This window comes from Dicentrarchus labrax, unplaced genomic scaffold, assembly GCF_905237075.1.
Source record: "Dicentrarchus labrax unplaced genomic scaffold, dlabrax2021, whole genome shotgun sequence".
Lineage (NCBI taxonomy): Eukaryota > Metazoa > Chordata > Actinopteri > Moronidae > Dicentrarchus > Dicentrarchus labrax.
Window position 1 is genome coordinate 19,504,374 of NW_026136703.1, and position 25,719 is coordinate 19,530,092.

Genomic DNA, 25,719 nt, shown 5'->3' on the forward strand with positions numbered 1-25,719 from the left:
CTGATTAAACTTGGAAGACAAATGAATGAATGTTTCTAACTAACTAACTGTAAGTCATGATCCTTTCGAGACCAAATTGGAAACGTTTTCTTGGCGAATTGTCAGCCTTCAGAATCAGTTATAAAAACACAGTTTAAGTCTGTATGGTGATCTGACAATGTTCATATCGTAGCCTGTACGTCTTTGAAAAAGTCATTTCACCTGGTAGTCATTTGCCAATAAGTTATATTAGTTCCCACCGACTTCCCCATGAATCCCGTATATGGAACTTTTTCCCCTGTTATTATAAGGTGAATACGGCTTTATTTTAATGTCACAATCACACAATTCGCTGCAGTCTTTTGGAGATTTGCGAAATTTTAGAAGATGCTACTTCAGCCTTCTCTTTGTTTTAGCTTCAGACTTATTGTCCCAAGTGTACTGAATGAGATTGAGAGGAAACTTTGCTCTCCCACCACTGCATCACCTGTTGGAGCATGTTGGGTCACTTCTTAGCATCTTCGTGTTTGCACAGGCTGATCAAGCAGGCAGGCGGGTTCGGTTTCGTCATGTAATCTGATTACCTGCTGAAAGATTTGATGCGCTTCATCTTCACTACAGGCCTATTAATAGCGAGGCCAGAAAATAATGCGTCCAAAGTAGTCTTGTATTTACCTTTTCAGAGCAGTATCTTTAACAACCATAGTCAGGTCAACTGAGCCGTAACCGATGGAATTTTGTTTGACTCTTTCCTGACGGTAGCTTGGTTCAGTAGTTCTTGGTCCTCCCATTCGTATATTAAGATTCAGCTGTAGACAAAGTAATTTTTCCTGTGGTAGTTCACTTGATAATTACTTCCCTGGAAAAACCCCAGTAGACACATTCTTTTATAGACAATATGTTTAATTGAGCAAATTAGAAAGAGTCCATATTGCACAGCAGCTGTGTACACACACAGTGGAATCTGCAAGGGAAGCCCTCAGAGCCCCAGTAAAGGGATGCAGTGAGAATTGTGAGTTAAAAAAAAAGAAACCCTGATTGAGTCAGAAGGCCTCTGTGCCAAAGCAGTGGCTTTTCAACACAGATGCACATAGTTAGCGTGTGTGTGAAACCTCAGAGTCCCTCACTGATCACCCGGCTGCATTGATTCTCCAGCTGCTGGCACATTGTTGATGTACTGGGTTTTCAAGGATGATATGGTTGGTGGCTTCAGCCCTTCAAAATGCCGACAATTATAGTGACTCTCAGGAACTGTGGAAAGAAGTCTCATCGGATCACTCATTCAGACCCATGTTCTTGCAAAGATGGCACAAAGCTCAAAACACCAAGAATTACTAAGGTAGTTGGCATTGGCGCTGGCTGTCTGTCAGAACCATTTGGTAGCAACAAAAAGTGCATTTTCACAACACTTTCACTTTAGAGCTGCTTTAGAAATGAAAGACATAAATCTTAAACAAACATCCATTGACTTTTAAGGAATTTAAGAAACTTATCAGATTGTTAAGGTGAGCTGTCACACTTGACGGAACACATCAGATTTACGTTGCAATCTGATCCTTAGAACAGATATGCATCCACATTGGGTCCATTGTAGATTAGACTGCTGTACAGCAAAAGAGTGAGTGCCTGTTGTAAAACGAAATGAGGAAATAAAAGAAAATGAAGAATGTGACATAGACTGGTTAGGTCGGACATTTCAGGACAGACCAGTGAGCCCTCTATGGCTGCAACAAATCAGATTTTCATTGAACAGAGGAACTTTCCACTTTCAAAAATCATTCTGCACAGTGAAGAAAAAAACAACTGTCGAACAAGAAAAAAAACACATTTTTAATTGTTTGTATATTAATTTAAATGTGTTGTTAATTGTCCAAAAAACAACTTCATATTCCTCGTTTTGTTCACTTTACAGTTATATAAGCCAGAGCTGGAGTATAGTATAATGCTTATGGGAAATGGTGTTCATTAAAACCCTGAAATATTTAATAAACAATGATATTACTTTCTTCTATTCTTCTATTACTTACTTACTTTGTGTGTGTGTTTTGCCCTTATCTGAACTTTTGAAGTGAAACATACAACACACTGTTCAGAAAGGTTATTAGCATTGTCACACATGTCAATGGGATTTTAAAATAGGTTTTCTTCACTTTGGCTCAGAATTAATTGTATTGACACTAGTGCTTTCACAATATCAGATATTTATGGAGAGAAAAATCTCCTCCAATTGTCCTAAAAACTGAGAACAGCGTTCACCTAAATGTCCATTATTAAAGTGACTTATCCTGACTGTTTCTGCTTTTTAGGTCTGGTAGAGATCTGCTTGATGCATCCCCTTGATGTAGTGAAGACCAGGTAAGCCACCCATTCAACATCAACAACTCAGACATTAAATCCTAGTTTATGTAACTTTACTTAACATATACTTACAAGAAAGCAATATTTAGTCCACATCTGCCTTGAATGCTCTTGGTGGGTATTTCGGTCTGTGTAGTGAAGTTCCGAGCATACCAGGTCTTTTTTCCCAGCTCAGCGGGCCTGGCCAGCCCTGCACTCATTCTCCACACAAGTGGGCACCAATGCCAAGAGCTTTAGACATTTTGTGGAAAATGAAATGCATCATTTACGCATTCATTCCCCACACAATGTTAACGTTAGATGTTTTATGTGCGCAAATCACTCAAATATTTTACCTTATTACTTAATTTAAGTTTTAAAAAAAAGAATCAAACCATTTTTTTTTGTTGTTCTTTTTTTGGTATGGTTTGTGGTTCATATGAAAGAAAGGGACATGCAGGATGAATCAGATGCCACTAAATGCACTGGCTACGTTTAATAGCTTGTTTTCCGTTACCATCTCCTGTTTGTGTGTTATGCAAGAGCGGCAGCAGTCTTGAGCTGTTGAGTGATCAGGAGCCTCACACCACAGTGTCTCAGCCAGCCATAAACAGGTCGTGGGCTACTACTAAAGCTTTATAGTCTTTCACAGGCCTAGCCAAGACCTCTGGCTCTGTTCTTAGCCCCCCTGCCCCATACTTGTCAGTAAATTGTACTGCTTTTTCTGTCATTTACGGCAGCAGTTTCTTGGTAAATAAATTGCTTGGCGTGCCTTTTAAAAAAGTGAGATGGTTGCACTTTGAAGGCAGTGCCACCACCAGAACACAGAGAAGGAAACGCAGGGATAAAAGCCAGGGGTGAGCGGTGTTGTATTAGTCGATATTTGATACTTTGAAGGCACACAGTGTGATTTATGGTCACGTGTAGAAGCTATGGGGGTTTATTACAGGTAAGTCTTGAGCTCTGCCTGTCCGTCCTCACACGGGGTCAGGGTTAAAAGTGCACTCACTATTTTCTTTGTAATGCTCTTCCTTAAAAAGCGGTAAAAGCTGCTCTAAAACTGGACAGGTTTATCTGTTTGTTTTCTCTGTTTGTGTCGCCATGTGTTTATGTTGATAGGTGTTTTGTTGCTGAGAATGGGTCCATGTAAATTGATTCCTTTTGGTCTTGGCTAAGGGGGTAAACTTTTTTTTTTTTTTTTAACAAAATGCAAGAAACAGGATTGTCTTTTTTTTCTTTTAATTTGAAGCTTCATACAATCCCAAGAGTGTCTTAACAACGGGAGGTTGCTGCTTGTTTTGAATGCCAGACGTACACACAGATATGCATGCATACTGTATGTGCATGTTCACACACTTAATATCCACACATGAATTCATAAACCAAGCATACATACCAGCTAATTGGGACACTGAGGGAGCTGAAATCTATTAGCAAGAACCTTGGAGCCGAGAGTCAGACACAGACACACCTCCACTGGGTCTCTCTCTCTCTCTCTCTCTCTCTCTCTCTCGCTCTCTCTCTCAGGCATGGCTCTTATTAGGCACCGGCTCCTGCTTTAATGTCCACTGGTCCAAATTGAACAGCAACTGGAGTAAATTTACTTTTTTCCACCAACTCAGAATCAAAGGGATTTTTTTTTTCTTTCTGTCTCCCTTTTCCTTTTTTTTTTTTTTTTTTGTTTCAAGGTAAACTTGACTAAATGTGTACCTGCCTAGGAGCTGATGTTTACCTATTTTCCAAATGAGGGTTTATCTTTCTTCTCTTTCTCTGAGGGGGGAGTAGGAGCTGGCAGTGGATTGCAGATTTTGGATTAGCTGCAGCAGTTGGTGTAGAAAGTACCCAAATGCTGCTATTATGAATCAGAGCATTTGGCAGCTTTTTCCTTTAAACAAATACTGATTCATCCTCCAAGATGATGCTTTGGCAGATAAATGAATAGCTGTGTTCCAGAGCTTTGAAAAAAACTGACACATAACTACCAACATGATTGATAGCATAAGATTTGGACTACTTATTGGATATTTTTGAAGCAGAGTAGAAAAGCAAGCCCATTATGACAATAGCTCTGGATGTCTATTAGAAACACTGATGGGAATACGCTTTTGGGTAATGATGGCGAATATTTGACTAGACCACACTGGACATTGCTTTAGATATGGGACGTAAAGGTGAAAGTCCTGTCAGATGATTCAGTGTGTCTTTTTGCCTTTGTTGTTGCACTTTCACTCCCCGCTGTGTTGCTCGCTGACCAGTCAAGCCATGACCCCCTTCACTCACCTTTGCTAACAAGTACATCTATCTTACATCTGAGGGTCTCCTGCAGAGCCACCTTCCATCAGTGTGACTTATAACCTCTTTCATCGTTGTGAACGAGTTGAATGTGTATAAATATGTGCTGGCCGTTTTGAGATAAGCACATGAATGTATGGCATATAGCTGGGCAACAAACAAGCTGGGAGAGGTTCAGTGTCTTGTTTAAAGGTCCAGTGTGTAACGTTCAGAGGGATCTATTGGCAGAAATGGATTATAATATTCATAAGTATGTTTTCAGTGTTTAATCACCTGAAAATTAGAATTGTTGTGTTTTTGTTGCCTTAGAATGAGCTGTTTTTATCTACAGAGGGAGCGGGTCCTCTTCTATGGAGTTCACTATGTTTAACTGCCATATATCTACAGTAACCCTGAGCAGACAAACACTGGCTCTAGATACAGCCTTTCGTGTTTTTCTCGGGTTTAAGCTGCCCCTGTAGTTGCTCCTACACACTTGGAAGGTGAGTAGTATTCAGTTGGTTGCAATCTGCAACTTCACCTAGATGCCACTAAATCCAACACAATGGTCCTTTAAGATTTATTTTACTGGACAAATAGCTGTTAATAGCAACAGTTGTAGTGGCCTGTAGTGGCAGTACCAGTAAGCCATGTCCAAAATAACTCACAACCCAAAGATATGCCATTTGCAATGATATAAAACAGGGAAAAGCAGAAGATCCTCCTCCAATCCCATTTAATTATATTTATTTTTTCATTGATAACACAAACCCACTGAGGTTTAAGGTTGGATGAAGGCAAAATAGCTGAAATCGCTTTGGGGAATAAAGCATTATATATTTGAGAACGGTTGTGTGCAATGATTTTTCTGGACTATTTAAAGTTCAGTTCACTATTTATTGCATTATTATGTAACTTCACATCTGCAACTGTGACAGTTCTGTTTCTCATTCTTTGTTGTTTTTTATACACACACAATCCAAAAATTAAAGTGAATCCAGAAATTGAAACATTTTTCTCATTGTGAGTCACGTTAGATAATAATCAGCCCAAAATGTAAATGTAGCATACTTCGCACAAAGTAAACCGTTAATTGCCCCTGACCCTGACCCCCCGCCTCCATGGGTAGGGGCAGGAATGTGGGGGTGAAGATGGAGGGTGCGATGCGGTGTGGGGAGGGAGGGCAGTCGTCAGTTTAGCAGAGAGAGACAGTGGGACCGGAGTTACAGCTTTTCATTAACCTGGAAACCACCTAGTTACATGGTTCATGGGCTGGTCTCAGCTCACTTGGAGGTAACAAAGGGTGTCGGGCGGCACTTTCTGCAGGGGGCTGTGCGCTCGGGGCACCCCATCTGACTCTGATCAGGTTCTCCCTCTCATTAGAGAGTTGGACTGAGCCTGCATTTCCCTTCATGTCGAGATCCTGTTACATGGAGCTCCACCCTTATACACATGCATGCGCAAACTACTCACGCTCATCTGAAAGCAGCTTTCCATCACCCCTTTTACTTCCGCTCAAAGAGTAGAGCCACACCTCCCTTGAGTTTGTGTCTCCCTGAACAACTCCTCCTGTCATCGTGAACTTCCTGCAGTTTCGACGGCGTGCACATGATCTGATGTGTTTGCCATAATGAGCCCCAAAGATGTATGTTGAGCCACACCTCCTCTGCCTCTGTTTCCCTCTGCACACACACTTTTTTTTTATTTCCCCGTTTCTGCCTTTCTCATTCTCATTCCTCCTTTTTTTTCTTGCTGGTCGTCTTTCTTTTCCCTTCTCAGACAACAACTCATCGCAGCTTTTTTTAACTCCTCCCACTGAACATGAACTTTTTCTACTGTTTTTACATCCTGTCTTCTGTTGTTTTTTTGTTTTTCTGTAACCCTCTCAGTTAGCCTGTTGCTGAATCAGCAACTACTTGTGTTAATATAAACCATATTATATAACAATATGACCCACATCATGTTGAATGCCTTTGAATCCTTCTGAATTTGTAGCTTGTAGGGCGATTATGTAATGTTTTGTTTTAAATCCATGTTGTACATGTGTTTTAGAAGATTTGTATTGAATTATGCAATTCTGTAAATTGTATTGTATGACATGGCTGTCAGTTATTGCAAACCACTAAGCCTGCCAGTAGCCTCTTTCAAGCCTGATTAGAAAAACCTGGTACTTGCCCTTGCTTGCAGCAGTATCCATGGCAACACTACCTCTATTTGGTCACAGCACACATGAAAGTGTGTCCCACTTGGGGGGCTCGAAAGTGATCTTTGATGAGGGCTTTGACAGATGACGTCCAGTCTTTTTTTGGGAAACGTGTGACAGCGTTGAAGATGGCCCAAAGGCTACACCCCCACCTCCCTCCCACCTCCACCTCCCTTTGCCCCCAACTGCTTGGTGAACCCCAGTGCACTTATGGAGGAATCCCTGACACAACCCTCAAACAGCAGGGCACAAAGCAGCAGCAGCCTGATAGCTGATCTTGCCTTGTAAAGGAGCAAGCAGGTCAGCGGTCGTCAAGCCAGCTCCTAATCCCCCCGGCGCTGTGAGACTGCAGGGCAGGACTTTACTCACAGTGTAAAGCCAAACACATGCTGCGCGCACGCAGGATAAACTGAGCTCAGTCTGTGCATCGCTTGAGTGCATGAGCAAGAGTCCAGTACAAAAGGTAGAGAGCAAGTCTTTTCATGAGCACGGCAGAACAGCATATTTGGCAGGATTAAAAATACCGATGTCACATTCCAGTCATACTCTCTTAGATAATGTCAGTCTTCTCTATGAAAAATTTGGCTCAACTAAATGATTTGTCTATCCAGATTGAAAATATTAAATATTGTGACCATGTGCGTTTGAACCGATAGAGAGATAGACTTACCTACCTGCCCACCAGCCCAGTATACCTAAGAAATACACATACACATACATAAATAAAATGCTTTAGCTTTTCTTTGCTGTTAAAAGTCATTCTCATACAGCACAAAATCAAATGGAGAAAACAAAACATAAAATGATGATCAAAATTATACTCCACATTCACAGAAGGTGGTTGGCTTTTATAAATATATTTGAGTCTATATTATGTGCTTCAGTTCTCCCGAAAGACCCCATCAACATGTCCCAAACAACCTCAGAAACAATGGCAACTGCCCATCACAAGCCATCAAAAACTGGGATGTCTCCCTGAACTGCCTCCTTAGTCTGCTGAATATGTTTTTAATTAAAAATAAAATAATAAATGGTTTGAAATGGTTGCAAATATCTTAGATAAATAATAGAGAAAACTGTCATGCTCAGATTTACAGGAAAATTTGGCAATTCTAATTTCTTAAATAATGTAAAATGTAGGACCTAAAAATGGGGCATCCTGGTGGTCCCAGCAGTATATGATGCATACCATGTAACTGCAACGTCATTTCTTTGTCAACTATGTAATAAAAGCAAAATACCAGAGAAATAAACTTTAAAAACCTTACCCCATTACTTTTAATGTTGTGACAGATGTTGCTGCAGTTACTCACAGATGTCAGAGATGTAACTAGCAGTCACAAATGGATTACTAAATTAGAGATCTCAGCTATAGATAGAGGTTCATATAAGGAGCAGATGTGTGTGTGTGTGTGTGTGTGTGTGTGTGTGTGTGTGTGTGTCGTACTGGAGCACCTGTAATCATTATCAGTGAAGGGGTTCACATTCCAGTACACTAATTACAGAGTGCAGGCATTGTGTGCTTTGATTTCACTAGACCCTGACTGTGCTGCAACCACAGTGCTGCCCCCCTGCTGCCCCATCTTTCTTTTTGACTCTCAAAACTCACACATGCATGTTTATACATCTTTTGACCCGCCCCCATCACTGCTTTTCTAACCTCTTGCATGTAACTTTTTGCACTTTTGAGTCACTTGTAAAGGCCCATTTAACCTAGGCAAAAATTGCTGTACTACTTGAACAGTAGATGACCAAGCTGCAGTGGATGCAAGTTTGGCAGTTGCTTGACAGTTTCAAATGACACAACTCTGTGCTCATTGAAACGCCTCTGCTGTTTCAGCCATTCAAACTGTTTTAAAGATTAGCTTACTTTTTCACTTAGTGCCTGAAGCACAGCCACAATCTTCCTTTTTGTTAATGCAGTTGTGATTATCTATACTTAGTATAGTATAGTAATACTATAGTGCTAAACAGACTCTTAAGGGCTCAGCATGGTCCCGGCACCCACTGCAATATCCACAGAAAGTAATCTAAATGGTACACTGATTTTTATTCATTTCGTGCCACTCTAGTATTCTGACTGTTCAAATCAATTTACACTACATGTCCCATTTACCCATTCACAAACGGAAGACAATGGCATCAGAAAATTACCCGCAGCAGCCCTCAGACCTCTTCCATAATTCTTCGATCTTTGCTTCAGTGTCCTAGGTCCACTGCTTATGCATTTCAAGCTTGTTTAGAAACCTTTGTGTGGTTGCTCCTTGCAAAAGTCAAGTCAAAGTTGCAAGCATCACTGATTAGATCCATAATACTCCATGTCACTCATGATGCTTATAAAATAACAGGATCTAAGGTACAGGATGTGGTTAGGGTCCAGTAAAAGTGGCTATAGGCTGTACTGGAATGAAGTCTTCATCCTTAGTTCTTACTCAGTAATACCAGTTGAGAAGTTGAGTTGTTTTGTCCTAGAAAGATGTATATGTCAGGCAGATGATGAAAGGAAAGCTAAATGGAGAAACAAGACTGGGAAAGATAACGGAAGTGGTAGCCTTTTTTACTTGGATCCCTTATTTATCCATGAATGGGTGGGCGATGGTTTCTCTACATTCTACTCATCAGTCTGCCTTCACAAAACAATATTATATGGTTCCGGTCTGAATAAGTGTCCCCCAATAAAGCATATAACAAAGACCTAAAATCACCCATTTTAAAGCAACAATAAAGGCTTCTGTAAAAATTGTTTTTAGCATCTGTGTGGCCCACAGCAGAGTTCTGTGTCTTGGCGAGCAAGGGTACAAGATAGTGCAGTGTAGTAAAAGTGACTCTCAGGTTTCTCTCTGGAAGCATGCAGGGCAGTTGTCTTCTGTCTGGAGCGCACTGTGTTATAGCCAGCCCAGTGGTTACCCTGCTGTCAGGAGAGTCTCCAAAATCCTGCAGCATCTCCTCACATCAAAGTGGCTGTTACTGTCGCTGGTCTGAGTCAGTCTATCACCGGGTAGTCCTGACCTAGCTTGTCTGGCCTCCCATCATCTGTCATGGCTTCTGTTTTTCTGTTTTGGCCAGACGTGGATTTGCATCTTTCTGCTACATTGAAATTGTAAAGTTCTTGAGCAATACTTGAAGAATTGCTGAGAAAGTATGTTACTTTTACTCTTATATCTGTTCTATACAGTATGTTATATAAACATGCCATCATTAAATATATTGCTCAAACATTAGCACCATAATTTAAGTTAACAACATTTGGCAGAGGTTAATAGACCCCAGTTTAAACACCCCAAGAAAATCTTTCTGTTATGCAACCACTTACTGGAAATGTCAGAAAGACTACTCATTTTTTCCACCTATCTGCTCCACTTCAGCATTAGTGGCTTTCTAAATTTGCTACAGTCCACCCTAACATATAGAGTGATCTGTCAGTCAACGAGAAGTTTGTAATGCTCAAAACATCTGAGTCTGAGTCTGGCCCTGCCTAGCCTGTCCTCGTGCTGTTTTATGCAGCTCTTTTCCTGCTCTTCCACGGTAACACAGCCTGATCTCGGGTCACAGAGGTCACAGTATATGAGCAGACATCTGGACCGGCAAACTGGTCCCAACATCACCATAGGGAATCAGAGGAGTCAGTTTTATCGGAGTGAGAAAGAATCCAGAGTGACAGGGGGATGTCGTAGCCCCTTTTAACAGCCAGAGTAACTTTTTTTCCCTGATCCACACCACAGCCTGCTCCATAACATGGGCTGTCCCAAATCCAGTAGGTTTGTGGTGCTGGTGAAACCCAACCTGGCTTGGTCCAGATCAAGCTCTGGTAGCCTGCCGTGTCACAAGCACCAAAGGTTTATCACTTCCCCTCTACTCCCATCTTGCATCTTCTTCCCTTCGACTTTATTTTCCTATTCCTCTCTCCAAAGGCCTTTCTTTATTGGCCTCCTCCTGCCACGCTCAAACACTTTTTCCTTTTAACAGATTTGTGTTAGGTTCAAACTATCAAAACTTGTATCCTTTTCTCTCTTTTTTTTATGCCATTGTGCAGGGTGGGGTTCAGTTGAAATCAACATAATTACATTACATTTATTTGGCAGACTTTGTTTGTCCAAAGCAAGTTACAATAAGTGCAAACCATGTAGGAGAAAATTAGATAGATATCATCAAAATCTCCAAAAGAAATAACTAAAAGCATGATCGGTGCTTTAGTACAAGTGCTTAGACATCAAGTGTCATACTCCTTGTTTTATACTCTTTTTATTCATCAAACACTTTTTACTCAGTGAGAGCAAGTCGGCACTGTTTGACAACGAGTTGTCAAAACAAGCAGCCATTGTATCCAAAGGGGTCCCTTTTATTTTTACTTAAACTCTCTTACCCTGAAGCATGATTGGATGGCTGAAGTCACAATTGGCCGCATTTGCCATGTTGGACTATTTAGGTCGGAAAAGTGCTCTTAACCTCATGTACCAATGCAATGGACTTCTACCATCTTTATGATCCCGCTCATTAAAATTAATTGTCTGGCTGTAAAAAATAGATTTCCCCTTTATGTTGCCTTCTGGATTGTCTTATGCTCTTTGGATCTATCACCATCTTTCATCCTTTCCCCCTGGTGATTCAGTTCTTCTTTTTCTTCAATCATATTTTTTTGTCTGTCTCCTTTGCTTTGTTAAAGCACTTGGCAATCCTAGAAGGAAGGCATGGGTAGATCAGGGCTCTCACTGTAGCAACCAGTCCAAATACACAGCAACACACATAAATCAAAACGTTCATACTTGCACAATTTGAAATACTGCAGTATAATAGGTAGTATGAGATAACTACCTGTTGAAGATTAGCTCATTACATCTCTATATAGGGTGTTAATTTATTTGTCAATGTGTCTGAATAGCTATAAATGTGATTTCATATCAGCCTTATTAGACCCTAAATTTTAAAGTGAGCAAGTCATCAAAATTGGTCTGAGTGCCACTGAGGGAATACCCCTCATTTAATAGGGCATATTTTTTAAGAGATCTCCTTAAAAGCATGGCCTGCCCCTTTTAAAAGTAAGCCCATCAAGCCTCTGCCTTTTGATCAACCCAATAACCCCCCTACCCCCTACCCATAGGCATTTTTTTTAACACCATCATTAATGAGCCTCACCTCAACATCTCGTCTTCTCTGAGGTGACAGCCCGTCTTGTTGGTCCCTGGTTTGAGCCCATTACCACTGGGGTCTGGGAGCGGACACGGCCTCAAACACTGCGGCCCTGTCCATAAAAATACAAAGAATGGGGGTCTGGCCTGCTACTCCACCCTCGTTTACCTTTTTGACTTCTTTGTGGACGCCTAGAATTTGTACTTTTATAGGCAGTGGAGGTCAGGTGGCCTAGAACTTCAGGATTATTTACCCCCAAGTCCTTGTCTCGTTCACAGAAGCAGCAACCTGCCCTTACCTTCACCCTCACCTGGGCAGCTCTGGGCCTGTAAAGCACAAACGCAAGGAGAATGGGATATGTGCAGGAAAGGAAAGGAGGGGTATTCTTGATGAACTCACAGATCTCATCACCTCTGAGTATACTGTATCTCCACTTGCTTTTGCTGATGATTGAAGGAGATACTTCGAGCGGTGTGTTTTAAAGAAGCCCCAGGGTTTTGCTAGGGTCTTCTGTCTGCAGAGTTTACGATCCGCATGGCTGACTCCAAGGCCAAGTGAATCTGCCAGAGCCATGGAAGCTATCTTGTGCTCTTCTTCAGCCAACTAGAATATCGTCACTGAGGCCTTATTAACAGAAACTAGAGCTTTTTGTCCGTTTAAATCCTCTCAAACAGGACTGACTGAAGCTTTAAGTCTTATTTTCCACCGTTGGTTGTTGTGAAAAGGGACATTAGCAGCTTCCTAGCCAGGGGCCTGACGGTTCCCCTGCTGCCACAAGTTCTTCTGGTCCTCCCTATTATCTCCCACTCCCTGGGCCTTGCTGTTTGGTCCCTGGCTTTTATGGCGGGGTAGGAGAGGGCCATGAGGAAATGAGGTGACCCCAGGGTCACAAGTGGAGTCAAGGGGCTGGAACCGGACCACGGCCCTGCCAACCCTAGTCTCTCAGGGCCGGTTCGTGTCGAGGCAGGCAGAGCAAAGGAGACAGGGGGAGACTGGGGACAGGGTCCCTTCCATCCTTGACCCCAGCATCATATGCCTTTAATTAAGTCAGATTTGAATATGTTTACAAGCCCCAGTAGTCTTAAATCTTCCGGGTCTTTGCCCCCCCTCCATACCCTTTATTCCACCATACCCTCATACCTCCTTCTTTTTCTTCTTCTCTTTAATATGGTGTCAGACATCTATTTATTATGCTGTTTTAACTGGTTTTCAGGAACGGGTTACAAGCTATTTGGGAATCCACCAAATAGGATTTGAGGGACACCCCTCTAAGATGTTAATCTGTTAGCGATATGAAAGGCCGCTCACCCCACTAAACTCCCCCTCCACTGAAACCTGGGGGCCCTTTATGGCCCCATCAGGCACCCGCATGGACGACTTACTGCTGACCTTGTGACCTGGCAGTTGAAGCCATATGAGTAGGGAATCTTTCTCTTGTCTCGTTCCCTCCTTCCCTCTGTTTCTGCCATTAGAATTCCTTATGTTATTTGTTTTTAGCAAGAAAACAATTTAAATTCCTCACATCACATTTGAACCATGCTATCATTTATTTATTTTTTAATTGCTCAAATTAGTGGGCCTAAAATAAATGCGTAATCTCATCAGGCCATTTAGTTTAACATATTTTTTGTTAGGGATCAGGATCTATGTCTAAGCCATGTGGCACCATATAATGAGATCTCTTCTTATCGTCTCAATACCTGAAACTCTTTATCTCTAACAGGCACCATTTATATTCATTCTTTCACCCCCAACTGGTCTCTCATGTAAAAGATTTACACACAGCTCACCAGCCTTTATTAGTGAGGTACCAGCGTGTTTGCTATACAACAAAAAGTCCTTCGACTGGCTCCATCATATTAAAAATTTACGCGTAACTGAAGAGCTGTTACAATTGGCTTACTAGCATGTTAGTAGCTGAAAAGCTTGCTGCAAAAGGCCTGGTCCTGGGGAGTTGGGTGGCTAATTGGATCGGTTGGGTTAAATAAATGTTTGAGTTCTCCCCTGCGCTGAGGGGACCTGGTGGTGGGAGCCTCTCATCTTAGCAGAGGAGGAAAAAACGGCGGATGAAAGGGGCGAGGGGAGGAAAATAAGGAGGTAAATGAGCTCATTTATGATAAGATCAAATTTGTTCTAAGTGTATTTTACACACAGGTGTCACAATATATATAGATATGATCTAACACAGAAACAAGTTTTGATGTAGAGCGCCTGTATGAAATATTTACAGTGATAAAAAGATTTAATGAGACCTTTTGTCATTGCAGATTCCAGATCCAAAGCGGAACCAGTGACCCCACCAGCTACAAGAGCCTGAGGGATTGCTTCCGAACCATCTTCCGCAATGAGGGGTAGGTTACTCACAACTGTAGGACAAAAAAAAAAAAGGTCACGAATTAGGCATACAGTTTCTTCAGAGCACCAGTGATGTCAGTCTTCCTGTTTCCCATGTGCAGGGAAGGAGTCATTTCCCCTTTTTCACTCAGGTGCCAGATGGCTTAGTGTTTAGGCAGCATTCATTTTGTGTAAAGATTCAGTTGATTTTAAAATACTTTGTCTTTCAAGGGGCAATTTGTAGAAATTGAGTTGAGTCTTGAATGAGTTGTTTAAGTACAAAATATAGTTAAACAAAGAAAAAGTTTGAATACACACGGGTTAATGGCAGTGGTAAATCCATAGCCATCCATTTTACATGTACAAAATAAATATAAACAGCTGTCATGATATGACAAAAGCACATCATGTTAAAAAAAAGTGCAAGAGAATTTATAAATGGACTAATATACACTACATTTATTTCACTGCTATTTGCTGCTAGTATAGCTTCCATATTAATGTATATTAAGCCTCCGTGTTATCAACAATAATCTGCTGACGAATATATGTAGGTGTGGAATATATTTATTAAAATACCACAAACTGGTACGGTGGCAAGGTGGCTGGAAAGCTAAACAGTCTTACAAGTTTGGATGCTTTAAAACAGCTGGTGTGCCTGTCAGCGGCATACATAAATGTCCTGCAGCTCATTGTTCCTCACATTGGATGAGAATGCAGCTATTATTGACATAAAACCTATATGTAAAACCTTCCCAACTAACTTCAGACAGTCCTCCTGCCATGCTACCTCCTCCTCTGCCTGCCCTGTGACAGGACTGTGAGACAGTGCAGGTGTAGGAGAAAGTGGTTGCCACTCGCTCCGTTTACGGCGAGTCGACAGCTTTACAGCGGATATAAAGTTGATCTGCTGCGAGGTGTGAGCGAGCGCAAGGTGAGAGAGGCTGGCTAGTGACAGTTGGAAATCGTACGCTGGCTGTAGTTCAACAGACACGGCTATCCTGCTACAGTAGCTGTGCCCTCTTCACCCTACACACACCCGCACACACTCTCACAGCGTGAAATGTAATGGCTTTGTGCCTGCATGTTTTTTGGGTGTGTCCTTTGGGAGCAGTGCCACATGAATTTCCAGAGAACTCTCTTACACAATAAAATGGTTGCCAAATTACACACCATCCACACCATCAACTATGACAACTATTTGAGTGTAGGCTCACCTAACAAAGCTGTGGTAGGTGTCCCCACAGGCAGAAGATCCACTTTCTTGTCGACCAATTATCACTTACAGTATATTTTTGCTGAGGTTGTAATCACTCCCCAGTAGCACATTGCCGATTGCCTCCAGGCCAAACCACTTAGTTATAACTTATACAAATACTGTTAGGCCCCACTGTTGTAGAATTATTATTAAAAATAAACATCTCCCGTCAGCTCATGGCAGGGCCGAGCTAACACCAGGCCTCACTCTCTCTATGAAGTGATGAGGGAGGAAACCCGAGCTCCCAGCTCCAACGTGGTGATTAAACTGAAGAAAGACATGGAAATGTACACATGTAGGACACCATCTTTAAGACCGTCTTAACCCTGAACTTGACAGCTATACTTAGACTTTTTATATAGCAGCAGGATACATTTGGAATACTTCTAGTTAAGAAATGACTTATTGTGTGGATTATGTCTTTAAATTTTAAAGGTTTTACATTAGGTTGTTATTAAATCTGAAAATAAAGCATGAAATCCTGTAGCTGTGCTCATACGTGTGTGACAGTGTGAACTATGCTCACCAACACTTTGGTTGTATGTACGTTGGTGTATTGCCTTACAGGCCACGCTCCTTTTTCTGTTGCATGTGGGTGTAGCAGCATGAGCATGTGTTAAGTGTTTCCGTCTGGAGGGAAACAAAAAGACTCTATTCTCCAGCATTCTTTACCAGTGTGGTATCCAGAGACTGGGTCGAGACCCAGAGCACGGCCACAGTAATATTAAAAGGGTCCATGCATTACAGCAGAGCGTGTTGGCCTGCGTACAGTAGATCAATGACTAATGCCCAGAACTAGTGCAGCCTTGAGGGGGAGTGGGGGGTTGACTCCAGCTGGGACCACCCATGCAAAAAATATCTAAATTCAAGTGTGAAGACGTTCAGATAAGCGTGTCCAGCAGATTACATATGGATATTTATTTTTTGGTGAAACAGGCATGCTTTGTATGAAGTGACAATCATGTTAAAGGAATAGTTACATTTTTTGGGGAAACATGAGTGACATGTTGTTTATTCCCCTCAGTTTTTGAACATTACAGATTAAAAAGGACCAACGTGTGCTTCAGAGCTGCTCATAGCTGTTACTCTCTGTATCCAGTCCTCGTGATAAGCTCGGCTAACTGGCTGTTGGCGGTAGCTTCCAGCTGTTGGTGGAGTCTTTATACTTACTTATACTTACTACAGACATGAGTGTTGATTGCCTCATCTAACTCTCAGTAATTGGATAAGCATATTTTAGAAAATGTCAAAATATTCATCCAGTGTGTTCTCCCTCTATAAATGTGTTTGTTCGAGTACAATTCTTTATAAAATATGGTTCCCAGGAGTAAACCATTGATTTACTTTAGTGCGCAGTTATTCTTTCCATATTTAGGAATAAATAAAGCATTTTAAAATGTCATAATTCACTATTTCATCTTATGAATTGCACAAAAATTCACCGAAATGTTGAACCTATAGGTTTATCATGTTATAGCAGGAAAGAAGTTATCCTCCAGTAATCAATTATCAGTAACCCACCTCCAATTACCCTGCTTCCAACTCCATAAATATGACATTTAATCATATTTTTACTTCACTATGCGTACTTTAGATAGAAATTAATCATTTCTACCTCATGGTGTACGTGATACACAAATTAGGGAAATGTGTTATTTTTGCTTCTGGTAATTGTGTTTTATTGACCCTGTAAGTGACAATGTCAAGGTTACAGTAGACACTGGGAAAGAGACAATATTTGCAGATAAAGCATGCTGGTTGTTTACATGTGAAATTGTTCCCTGGGGCAGCTCATATTTCCCATGGATTTCCTTACAGCAGTTCTCTGAAAATTGAATCAAGTCTGCTGCTGACTATGATTGTAACTGAGAGCTGTTGTTGTTTTTTATGCAAATTATATGTTATATATGCACGCATTTCTACCGTAAAGAAGTCAGTATTTATGGATATTATTGTCCAGATTGTGTAATTGGTTGTAACTGCGTAGATCTGTCAGTGCTACGCTCCTCTCCAGATGGATGGAGGCTGTTAAAAATGGAAAGGTTTATGAAAATGAGACCAATCATACACACAAACACATCTACACACACACACACACACAGACACACATATATCCATTTGCCCCCCCCCTTTTCCCTCGCTCTGTGTCAGGAGGCCATTTGTTTAGGAAAGCCAAAAAGGGACTTAGTGTGTACTTTACATTGGAAATCAAATTAGGATTCAAATGATGGCCACTCACTAGAGGCCATATTTGTTCTGTAACAAATTTCACTCCTCCTTCATCACCTGGTGGCTCCCCAGCCTGACCACACCCGGGAAGTCTGTGGCCACCATTTGCATGGACAAAAAGAGCACAGGCAAGGGTCTTCCGTCTGACTGAAATAACTTGTTTACAAGGGATTAATTACTCCCTTCAAAGAGGGATTTCCCCGGCCATAATCCCCGCAGCATTATTATAATGATGGCTTGATTACCCAGAGCCAGCACCACATGAGTAACTTCAGGTGTTGATGAAATAGGTTGGCTCTGTCACCTGATGACCAGTGTTTGGATAGATCAGTTCACTGCTGTTTTTGGAAGTCATCCTTGTGGGTGTTTCAGTGCAAGTGTATTGGCCTGTCTTTCTCAAGTTATATTCCATGGAAATGTGTGCCAGCAGCAAAACTATTTACACTTGGATCCAATCAACCAAGTTCATCTCTGTTGACTTGTAGAGAATGTTGCCAAAACAGAGCTGGTGCCACCGTTCACAGGATACAGTCGGTCACGGCACGTTGTCCTCTTTGTCCACAGACCTGTGTTTAGTATCAATATGCCCTCCCTTATAATTTCTCTCTGTGGCTCTCTCTCTCCCTTCCTGTAACCTGCAAGCAGCTAAGTGGAAGGGGATATCCTCTCTATAATGATCCTGTTCACGTTTACAGATTTTTCCACTTGCATCGTTTCAAGCAGGTGATATTATAGATTTTCTAATGAAAAATGTCAGCCCATCTCTCAGTACTCTCTGACTCCCCTACCCTGTCTGTAGCTCTCAGCCCCAAGCCCATTCATTCCTAGTAAAGACATGCATCTTTAAAACAGCTAATGAATATATACTTTTAAATCTTTCCTGCTACTTTTCTAAATCGTTTCCTGCTTCTTCTTTTTTTAGCAAACATTACTCAAAGTTGAGTAAATAGTGCATTTGTTGGGGACTATTTTTAACTGCAAATGTGCTGCTCTCATGAGTATTTACAGCAGAAGGGTGGTGTATGTGGGATTCCAAATAAACTTCAGTGCCCGTGTTCATCAGAATGAAGGAGCACCCAATGCAACAAGGTGGCTCATTGTAAATAGTTTTTGGACAACAATGGAGCTCTATGGCACAGAGGAATGAGACATATCAGGCTTTGGCTACACATTGAATACTTAATAGTAGTTCATTAACATTTTTGGTCTTTTCATGGGATCTGTTGACAGTGAGAAAAAACATGATTATCTGACCATATCCTTGTGTCTGACCCAGTATTAAACTCTTTCAAGGGTATCCTTTGGTTATGAACACATTACATAATTAGCAATTTTCCATGACCAGAATATTTTCTCTCTGGTTAAGGAACAAGGAACAAGGAAAGGTTTTGGACAGCTGGTAAATGTCAACATTTTGGTAGTTTGTTGTTGTTGGCATGTTTTTTAGGTCCCTGAGCTCTGCAAGATATAAATTGACTCTTTGTTGTAGGGATGCGACGTATCAGGTATCAGGGTCCAATACTGTGCTCTTGTAATGTAACCTGTCGTTAGTTGAGCAGGTAGGAGGAGTAATTTCGGCAGCTTGGACATATTTTAAGCAACTTTCACAAACAATGTCAGCAACATTTAATTTGTTACAGAACTGTAATGGTATTATTAAGTATTCATATCGATACTCTGCATCAGCAAGTACCAAAACGTAAGGACGTGCACTTTGTATGTGGTTTGAAAAAAAGCGGTGCATCGGTGCATCCCTACCTGTGAACCCACTGTTAGACATATTCCCACTGGTTGGTTGGTTAATCATTAATACAAAAGCAGGAGGGTGGAAATAAATTGACCCCTTGAACGTCTTTATTATTCTTACAAAATGTAAGAAGATGACTGTGTTTACTGTTGCCCTTGTTTAAAGATTTAGACCTGTTGTACCTGTTTCATTTGGAGGCAGTCCCCTTAAAACAACATTTAAGAATGAGAGCAGAGGAAAAGTGGTTTGCTGTTGCCAGTGGCAGTTTATCTTCACAACAGTGAATGACTCAATAGTGTCTGATACTTTAGGTGTGCCCTGTTTCACACAAGGCGCCTAAACCACAGACACTACTGTTTTCCTACTTTATTGTTGCCCACTAATGTCATAGATAAGTGGGGTTTGAGAAGGAAGTTGTGACAAAAAGTTTATAGAGAAAATATTTTGAAAATCAATCAAGTACCTGTAAAATTTTATTTGATTGACAACGTGCCTGACGTTATATGCCAGGTTCAAACAAATGAACTGTTCCACTCATGTTGTCACTAAACTGAAGAGTGGGGGAAATGCACATGTATGCACTTCTGAATGTATACGAAACACGCTTTGTGCCCTCTTAGCAAAACAGAAAACCTACTACTATCTTCTTACATGTAGACATCAAAGACTGTTGAGGCTTTTTTTCTATGTGAAATATTCTTTCATATAGAAGAAATGTAGCATTAAAATATACTCAGTTTTGGATTTAATACATGATCTAAAATCAGTAGGATATTTCCTGACGCTTAAAGATTCTGAAAATTTTAGAGAAACATCATTAAGCTGTTTGTGTACATTTCAGAAACATTTAACGTGTGTTAAAAAGGAATTTACATAAAACTTACAATCTTACCACCAGACTGTCCATTTACTCTGTAAATATACTCCATAAAATGGATTGCTTACAAAATACAGTCTGTGTAAAATGTAGGCATATGTCTTTATATACATAACTCACTGTATCATTTTATTATTTTTCCTGCCTCAAAGTAGGTTTTAAATCATGGCTGGACGTATGATTGAGCAAAGGCAAACTACCAAATTGACTAAAATTATACAGCTACCGTCTTTTGAAACATCCAGTATATCAAACACTGAAATAAACTCTTAAATCATTTCCTCCACAGATTCCTGGAGAGCTTGTTTGCCAGGGTTTGTGGTTTCAGGATATATCTTGGTAGTTATGTGGCCAAACAGCAGCAATATACTTTCTGTTTCCATTTTGTGAGCTTGGTATTAGTCCTGCAGTCTATATTCTGTATTGTTCGGGGTTTGATTCCTGTATTAACCGTACATCTTTGTAAAAGTCCATACCGAGATGTTGGCAAATTTAAACTCCATAAAGGGTAAACCCACTTGTTTGTTTTTGAAGGAGCTTAGTCATGTCTGAGATAATTACGCCCATCATGTCAGTTATCTCAGCTTGGGAGACGACACATTTATAACAGAGCTTGCATTACAAGCTGAAGGTGTGGAGACATGGGTGTTTGCCTGGCAGGGAGGGCCTAAAACAATTCTGTCTGTTGCATTATGGGAGATGTAGGATTCAGCTTCTTTGATTTCGACCATTATATTCTGGAGTGACTCCAACTCTTGAATACTAACCATTGTGGTGACCATTTTCATCCTATACAACAGATTGTTTGACAAGTTCCAGGCAGTCTTTGGCTTCCATGAAATGATGAAAATCAATGAGCAGATGTTTGACACTTGTTTAAGTTTTTTATTTGATTGTGAGACATGTTGATTGAACTTAATGGTCATTTTAGAGGCTGTAGTGTGTGGTGCTGTTGAGCTGTATGAGTGGTGTTTCTTTTTAGCCTCACTGATATAAATCGAATGGACAAACTATTAGAAACACGTGTCAGTATTATGCAATACAATTCAGCAGCACAAAAACTGAACTGAACAACCTTCAGAAAGCAGAATTTATTGCAGGGATGTTGTATTAGACTCCATGCATACAGTATGGTACCTAATAAATGGGCAGCTGTTCTATATGGGTATAATGTTTTGTAATTTGGCTGAATGTAAGAACATGAGTTCACATTACTTTACATTTATATCCGTAAATGGCTGCCTCCAATGACAAGATAAATATAGATTATAGACACCAAATATAGACACCAAACTGGTGTTAGCTGTTAAATATATTGTACATGATTGTAATAAATGGGATTAAATATGCAAAACTACTGGTATGGTTCTGTAAGGCCTAATTTCTAAATCATATGATTCCTTTAGGACCTCAACTAAAATATAATAATAATAATAATATATAATAATATCTGATTAATCTGCTGTTTTTCAACCAACAGTCCAAACCCCAAATATTCAGTTTACTATCAAACATCACAAAGAAAAGCAGCAAACCTTCTCAACTGAGTATTAGAACGAGGTAATGTTTGGCATTTTTACTTAAAAATGACTTAAATCATTAATCAAGTAATGAAATATTCCACTGATTGCTTCGGCTCTTGTCAACATCCTGTTTGAAGTCATTAATAACAAGTCTTCAAATAAACTTGTGTTATATTCTGTTTCTTTTTCCACAGAGTGTTTGGCTTCTACAAGGGAATCCTGCCTCCGATTCTGGCAGAGACACCAAAGCGAGCAGTGAAGGTGAGATCAAGGATGTGCATGTTGGTTAATAGAAAACCGCAAAGCTTCTTGCGCTATGATGCAACGCTCGGGCTCTAATTCCACCATGAACTGCTCTACTGCCATATGAAAACACTCCGACCGCAGCTCTAACATGGTACACACATGTTGATTAAACACATGACGCCCTCCGCCATGTCTGCCTCCTCAGCCACTCCTATTTGTTCTGTTGGCCTACCAAATATTGACTTACAAGCGTTTACAGCAAGCCTTCCCCTGAGCCCCATCTTTTGATATTTGTTTGTAGGAAGGCTTAGCATCTCTCGCTTCACTCTAACGTATAATGGGGTGATGTGGGGGAGGCGCAGACGGGGCCTGATGCCTGGCATGGAGCTCCTCTGTAATGAGATGTTGGAGACAAGGATGTGTGAACTTTAGAAATAAGCACTCACACTGAGAAGATGGGGTAATCGCTCACACAGCGAACAAAGCTGGCTGATGGTGAGAAATGTCTGGAGTGAAGAATTAAAGCAAATTAAAGCTCCGATTAAAACGCCTCGGCTGGCGTTTTGCCCTTTGCTCAGATAAACAAATCAGTAGATGTGTCTCCTTTTTGAGTGTGTAATAAAACATTCTCTTTCCACTGAGATTGTCGTCCAAAAGTTAAAGTACAGTGTAATGTTTTCATGTGCTGCTTGAGTTGATACAATACTCCCCCAAGTTTCCTTACCTCCAGCATGTTTTTAAGTTAGTTGCTTTTAATAATGTGCCTACATTTGAAATGTGGGTGTGTATGTGTGTAGAGATGTCAGTTTATAAGTGCACGGTGTCTTTCCGACCGCTCATTTGTCCTGATCTTTCCTCTGCAGTTTTTCACCTTTGAGCAATACAAGAAGTTGCTGGGTTTGACCCCTTTGTCTCCTGGTGTGGTGAGTCTTGCACACAGAAACACCTGAATACACTCTCACCTGAAAAATGAATAAACAAACACACGCACACACAGGACCAGGAAGCGTGTTACACCCAGAGTCAAAAACCAACATTTCAGCTCACCTGTCAAACACTGGTAAAAGACAAATGCCAAGAATAATATTACCAGCTACATATATTTGTGCAAATGTTCCTGTCAGTGCAGAGCTATGAATGTACTGTTTTCAGTTCTGTTTCATGTGCAAATACAGGTAATGCAGGTATTACAGGTACAGGTAGTACACTTTATTATCTATTGCACATTTTCCATTTTTGTCTTTTTTTTATTTTATTCACCTGCTAACCATGACTATAACATATTGTTTCTACTTTTTAGCCTAAAAAAAACATTCACTGAGTTGTGTTGTAGCTTTTGTGAGTGTTTACTATCGTGGCAAATGCAAAATTGTTATAATGGCAGCTTTACTGCCTAAACAGAAGGTCATCTCTCATTTGCCTGGATGAAAAGTAAACTTCTCAAGTGGGGGATTAAGTGAAGAGAGCCTGCACCAACACTTTTGTTAAGTGTTGAGCACATTTGAAAGTATCCCTGATGACTAACTAACACATTTAAATGCCGGGCGTATCTTAGATGGTTTAATAAAGGTAACAGACCGTGAAAAACAACTTGAACAACTGAGTCAAATTTAGCATGCCTTGCATAGTTTTCTAAAAATTAAAATACCATGCCTGTCAAACCAAATGACAGTATACCATGTGACATACTGAGTAAGCTTATGCTGTAAGGTTGTAATTTGATTACAAATTTAAATGTGATTTTGAACCAGGTTTCCTTACATCTTAAACAGAACCTGAAGGTTTCTCTCAGATTTAAGAATTTGATGCTGTTTAAAAATACAGCTCTGTTTTGTGACTGGGTGTGTTGGAACTCGTGGAGATCTGCTGATCATCAGCTGATCAGGCTGGTGCTAATGACTTGAACCAACATTATATGAGCTTTATTCCAGGCAACAGAGCGACCAGAGGAAATGTTTGGTTTCCACTACTTTGTGTAAAGCCAGTGTAGCTGGCAGCTTGTCAGGAGCCATTTTTATTACAGAGGCATTGTTGTTTTTTATTGGCTCTAGTTGTGATCAAATGTAAAGTAATTTGCATTTGCAGTTGAAAATATAAAAACAATGACTTTATAAACTGCAGATAAGACATTCAAATGTAATCCCCTAAAAACATCATAAGCTAATACAAATAAAATGTTTGCTGGTGCAGTCCCTACTCTAAGTATCGGGACAGTTTTTCTTTGGATCTTTATTCCATCACACTGGATTTCAAATTAAATAATGACTATAAGATTTAAGTGCAGGCTTAAAGTTGGGAAGACACTGCGCGTTTTTATTCATTTTGTCCATTTTATATTTGCTTTTCTGCACAGCCACAACCTGCAACTTTTATGCTCACGACAACAGCCACGATCTGTAACTAAGCTCACACTGAACATGTTGATGCCGAATCAATGTTCGGCATTAACAATAATAATAATGTGCAATAATTACTGTGCAATCTATTGCCCATGTGCAACTGCTGCTGCTACTATTTTGTGTTATTTGTGTTATCCGTTGTTGTGGATTCTTACTCTTTTTTCTCGTGTACATAGTGTTTTTATTATTTCCCTACTCTTACTGTTTATTTATACTGTTTTTTCTCTCTATCCACTTTGCTGCTGTTAATTGGAATTTCCCCATTGTGGGACAAATAAAGGAATATCTATCTATCTAACATAAGCATGGGTTACCATGTTGGTTTGGTTTTGAGATGACCATGTCCTCAAAACTGTTGACAAAAAGGGATAAAGTCAACATTACTTTGTACAATTCTACTACGAATGTAGAATCGTAAGTGGGATCTTTTGACAGCAGCTATATGGGATCGTGGAACCGCAAACACTGGCCACCAAAATTTCGACATTCCAGAAATCCAACCAATCAACTGACAGCCAGATCGTTGATCATTCACACAATAGAACCGGATGTTGTGAGCCCCCTCAAACTGGTCGGACAACGTCCAATCTGGCCAGTGTTCAGCTTGATTATAAATTTAATTGAGGGTGACCTATTCAAGTTTAAAATCAGGCTTGATCCGTACTGTGTCCACCTGGTTTTTATTAAGTGTCTTTACTTCTACATCAGATGAACTATCAAAAAAGTATATAAAAAAATTATATAAAATGTAATTATATTATCTATGAATTATAGACCTTTTTATGCAGCACCCAAGGTAAAACGGTGTAATTCAAATCAAAAAAGACGTGAAGGGGGCACTCCAGTAGCTCAGATAAACTCTACTGTATGTTTGCTTGGCGGTTTTTAATTCTGTAGACTGGTTACACCACAGGCCATGAATATACAAGTGGTTTCATCCTTCTCAACTAATCTGCTTTCTGTTATATTGAGTCAGAGTTTTAAGCGAGACAGATTTGCGTTTCTGGGGTGCGGTCACCATACATCACCTATTCAGGTGGCAGGAGTGATGGATGGCTTACCTGTAACACAGCATGGAGGCCACCCCGTCACGACGCATATCCTCGTCTTGTTTTCACAGCCATTGGTGGAGAAATGTTTACCTGTCCCATCCATCATGCTCTCCTCCCCCTCCTCCTCCACCTCCTTC

At 40.5% G+C, this 25,719-nt stretch overlaps 1 protein-coding gene across 1 annotated transcript in view; it reads left to right on the plus strand.

Moving 5' to 3' along the window:
• Nucleotides 1-25,719, plus strand: part of slc25a21 (solute carrier family 25 member 21) — a 90,583-nt gene that overhangs the window by 58,807 nt on the left and 6,057 nt on the right. The window contains exons 3-6 of the mRNA XM_051389568.1: nucleotides 2,286-2,334; nucleotides 14,185-14,268; nucleotides 22,080-22,146; nucleotides 22,995-23,054. Coding sequence (XP_051245528.1) covers nucleotides 2,286-2,334; nucleotides 14,185-14,268; nucleotides 22,080-22,146; nucleotides 22,995-23,054 — 260 coding nt within the window. The remainder of the gene's footprint in view (nucleotides 1-2,285; nucleotides 2,335-14,184; nucleotides 14,269-22,079; nucleotides 22,147-22,994; nucleotides 23,055-25,719) is intronic.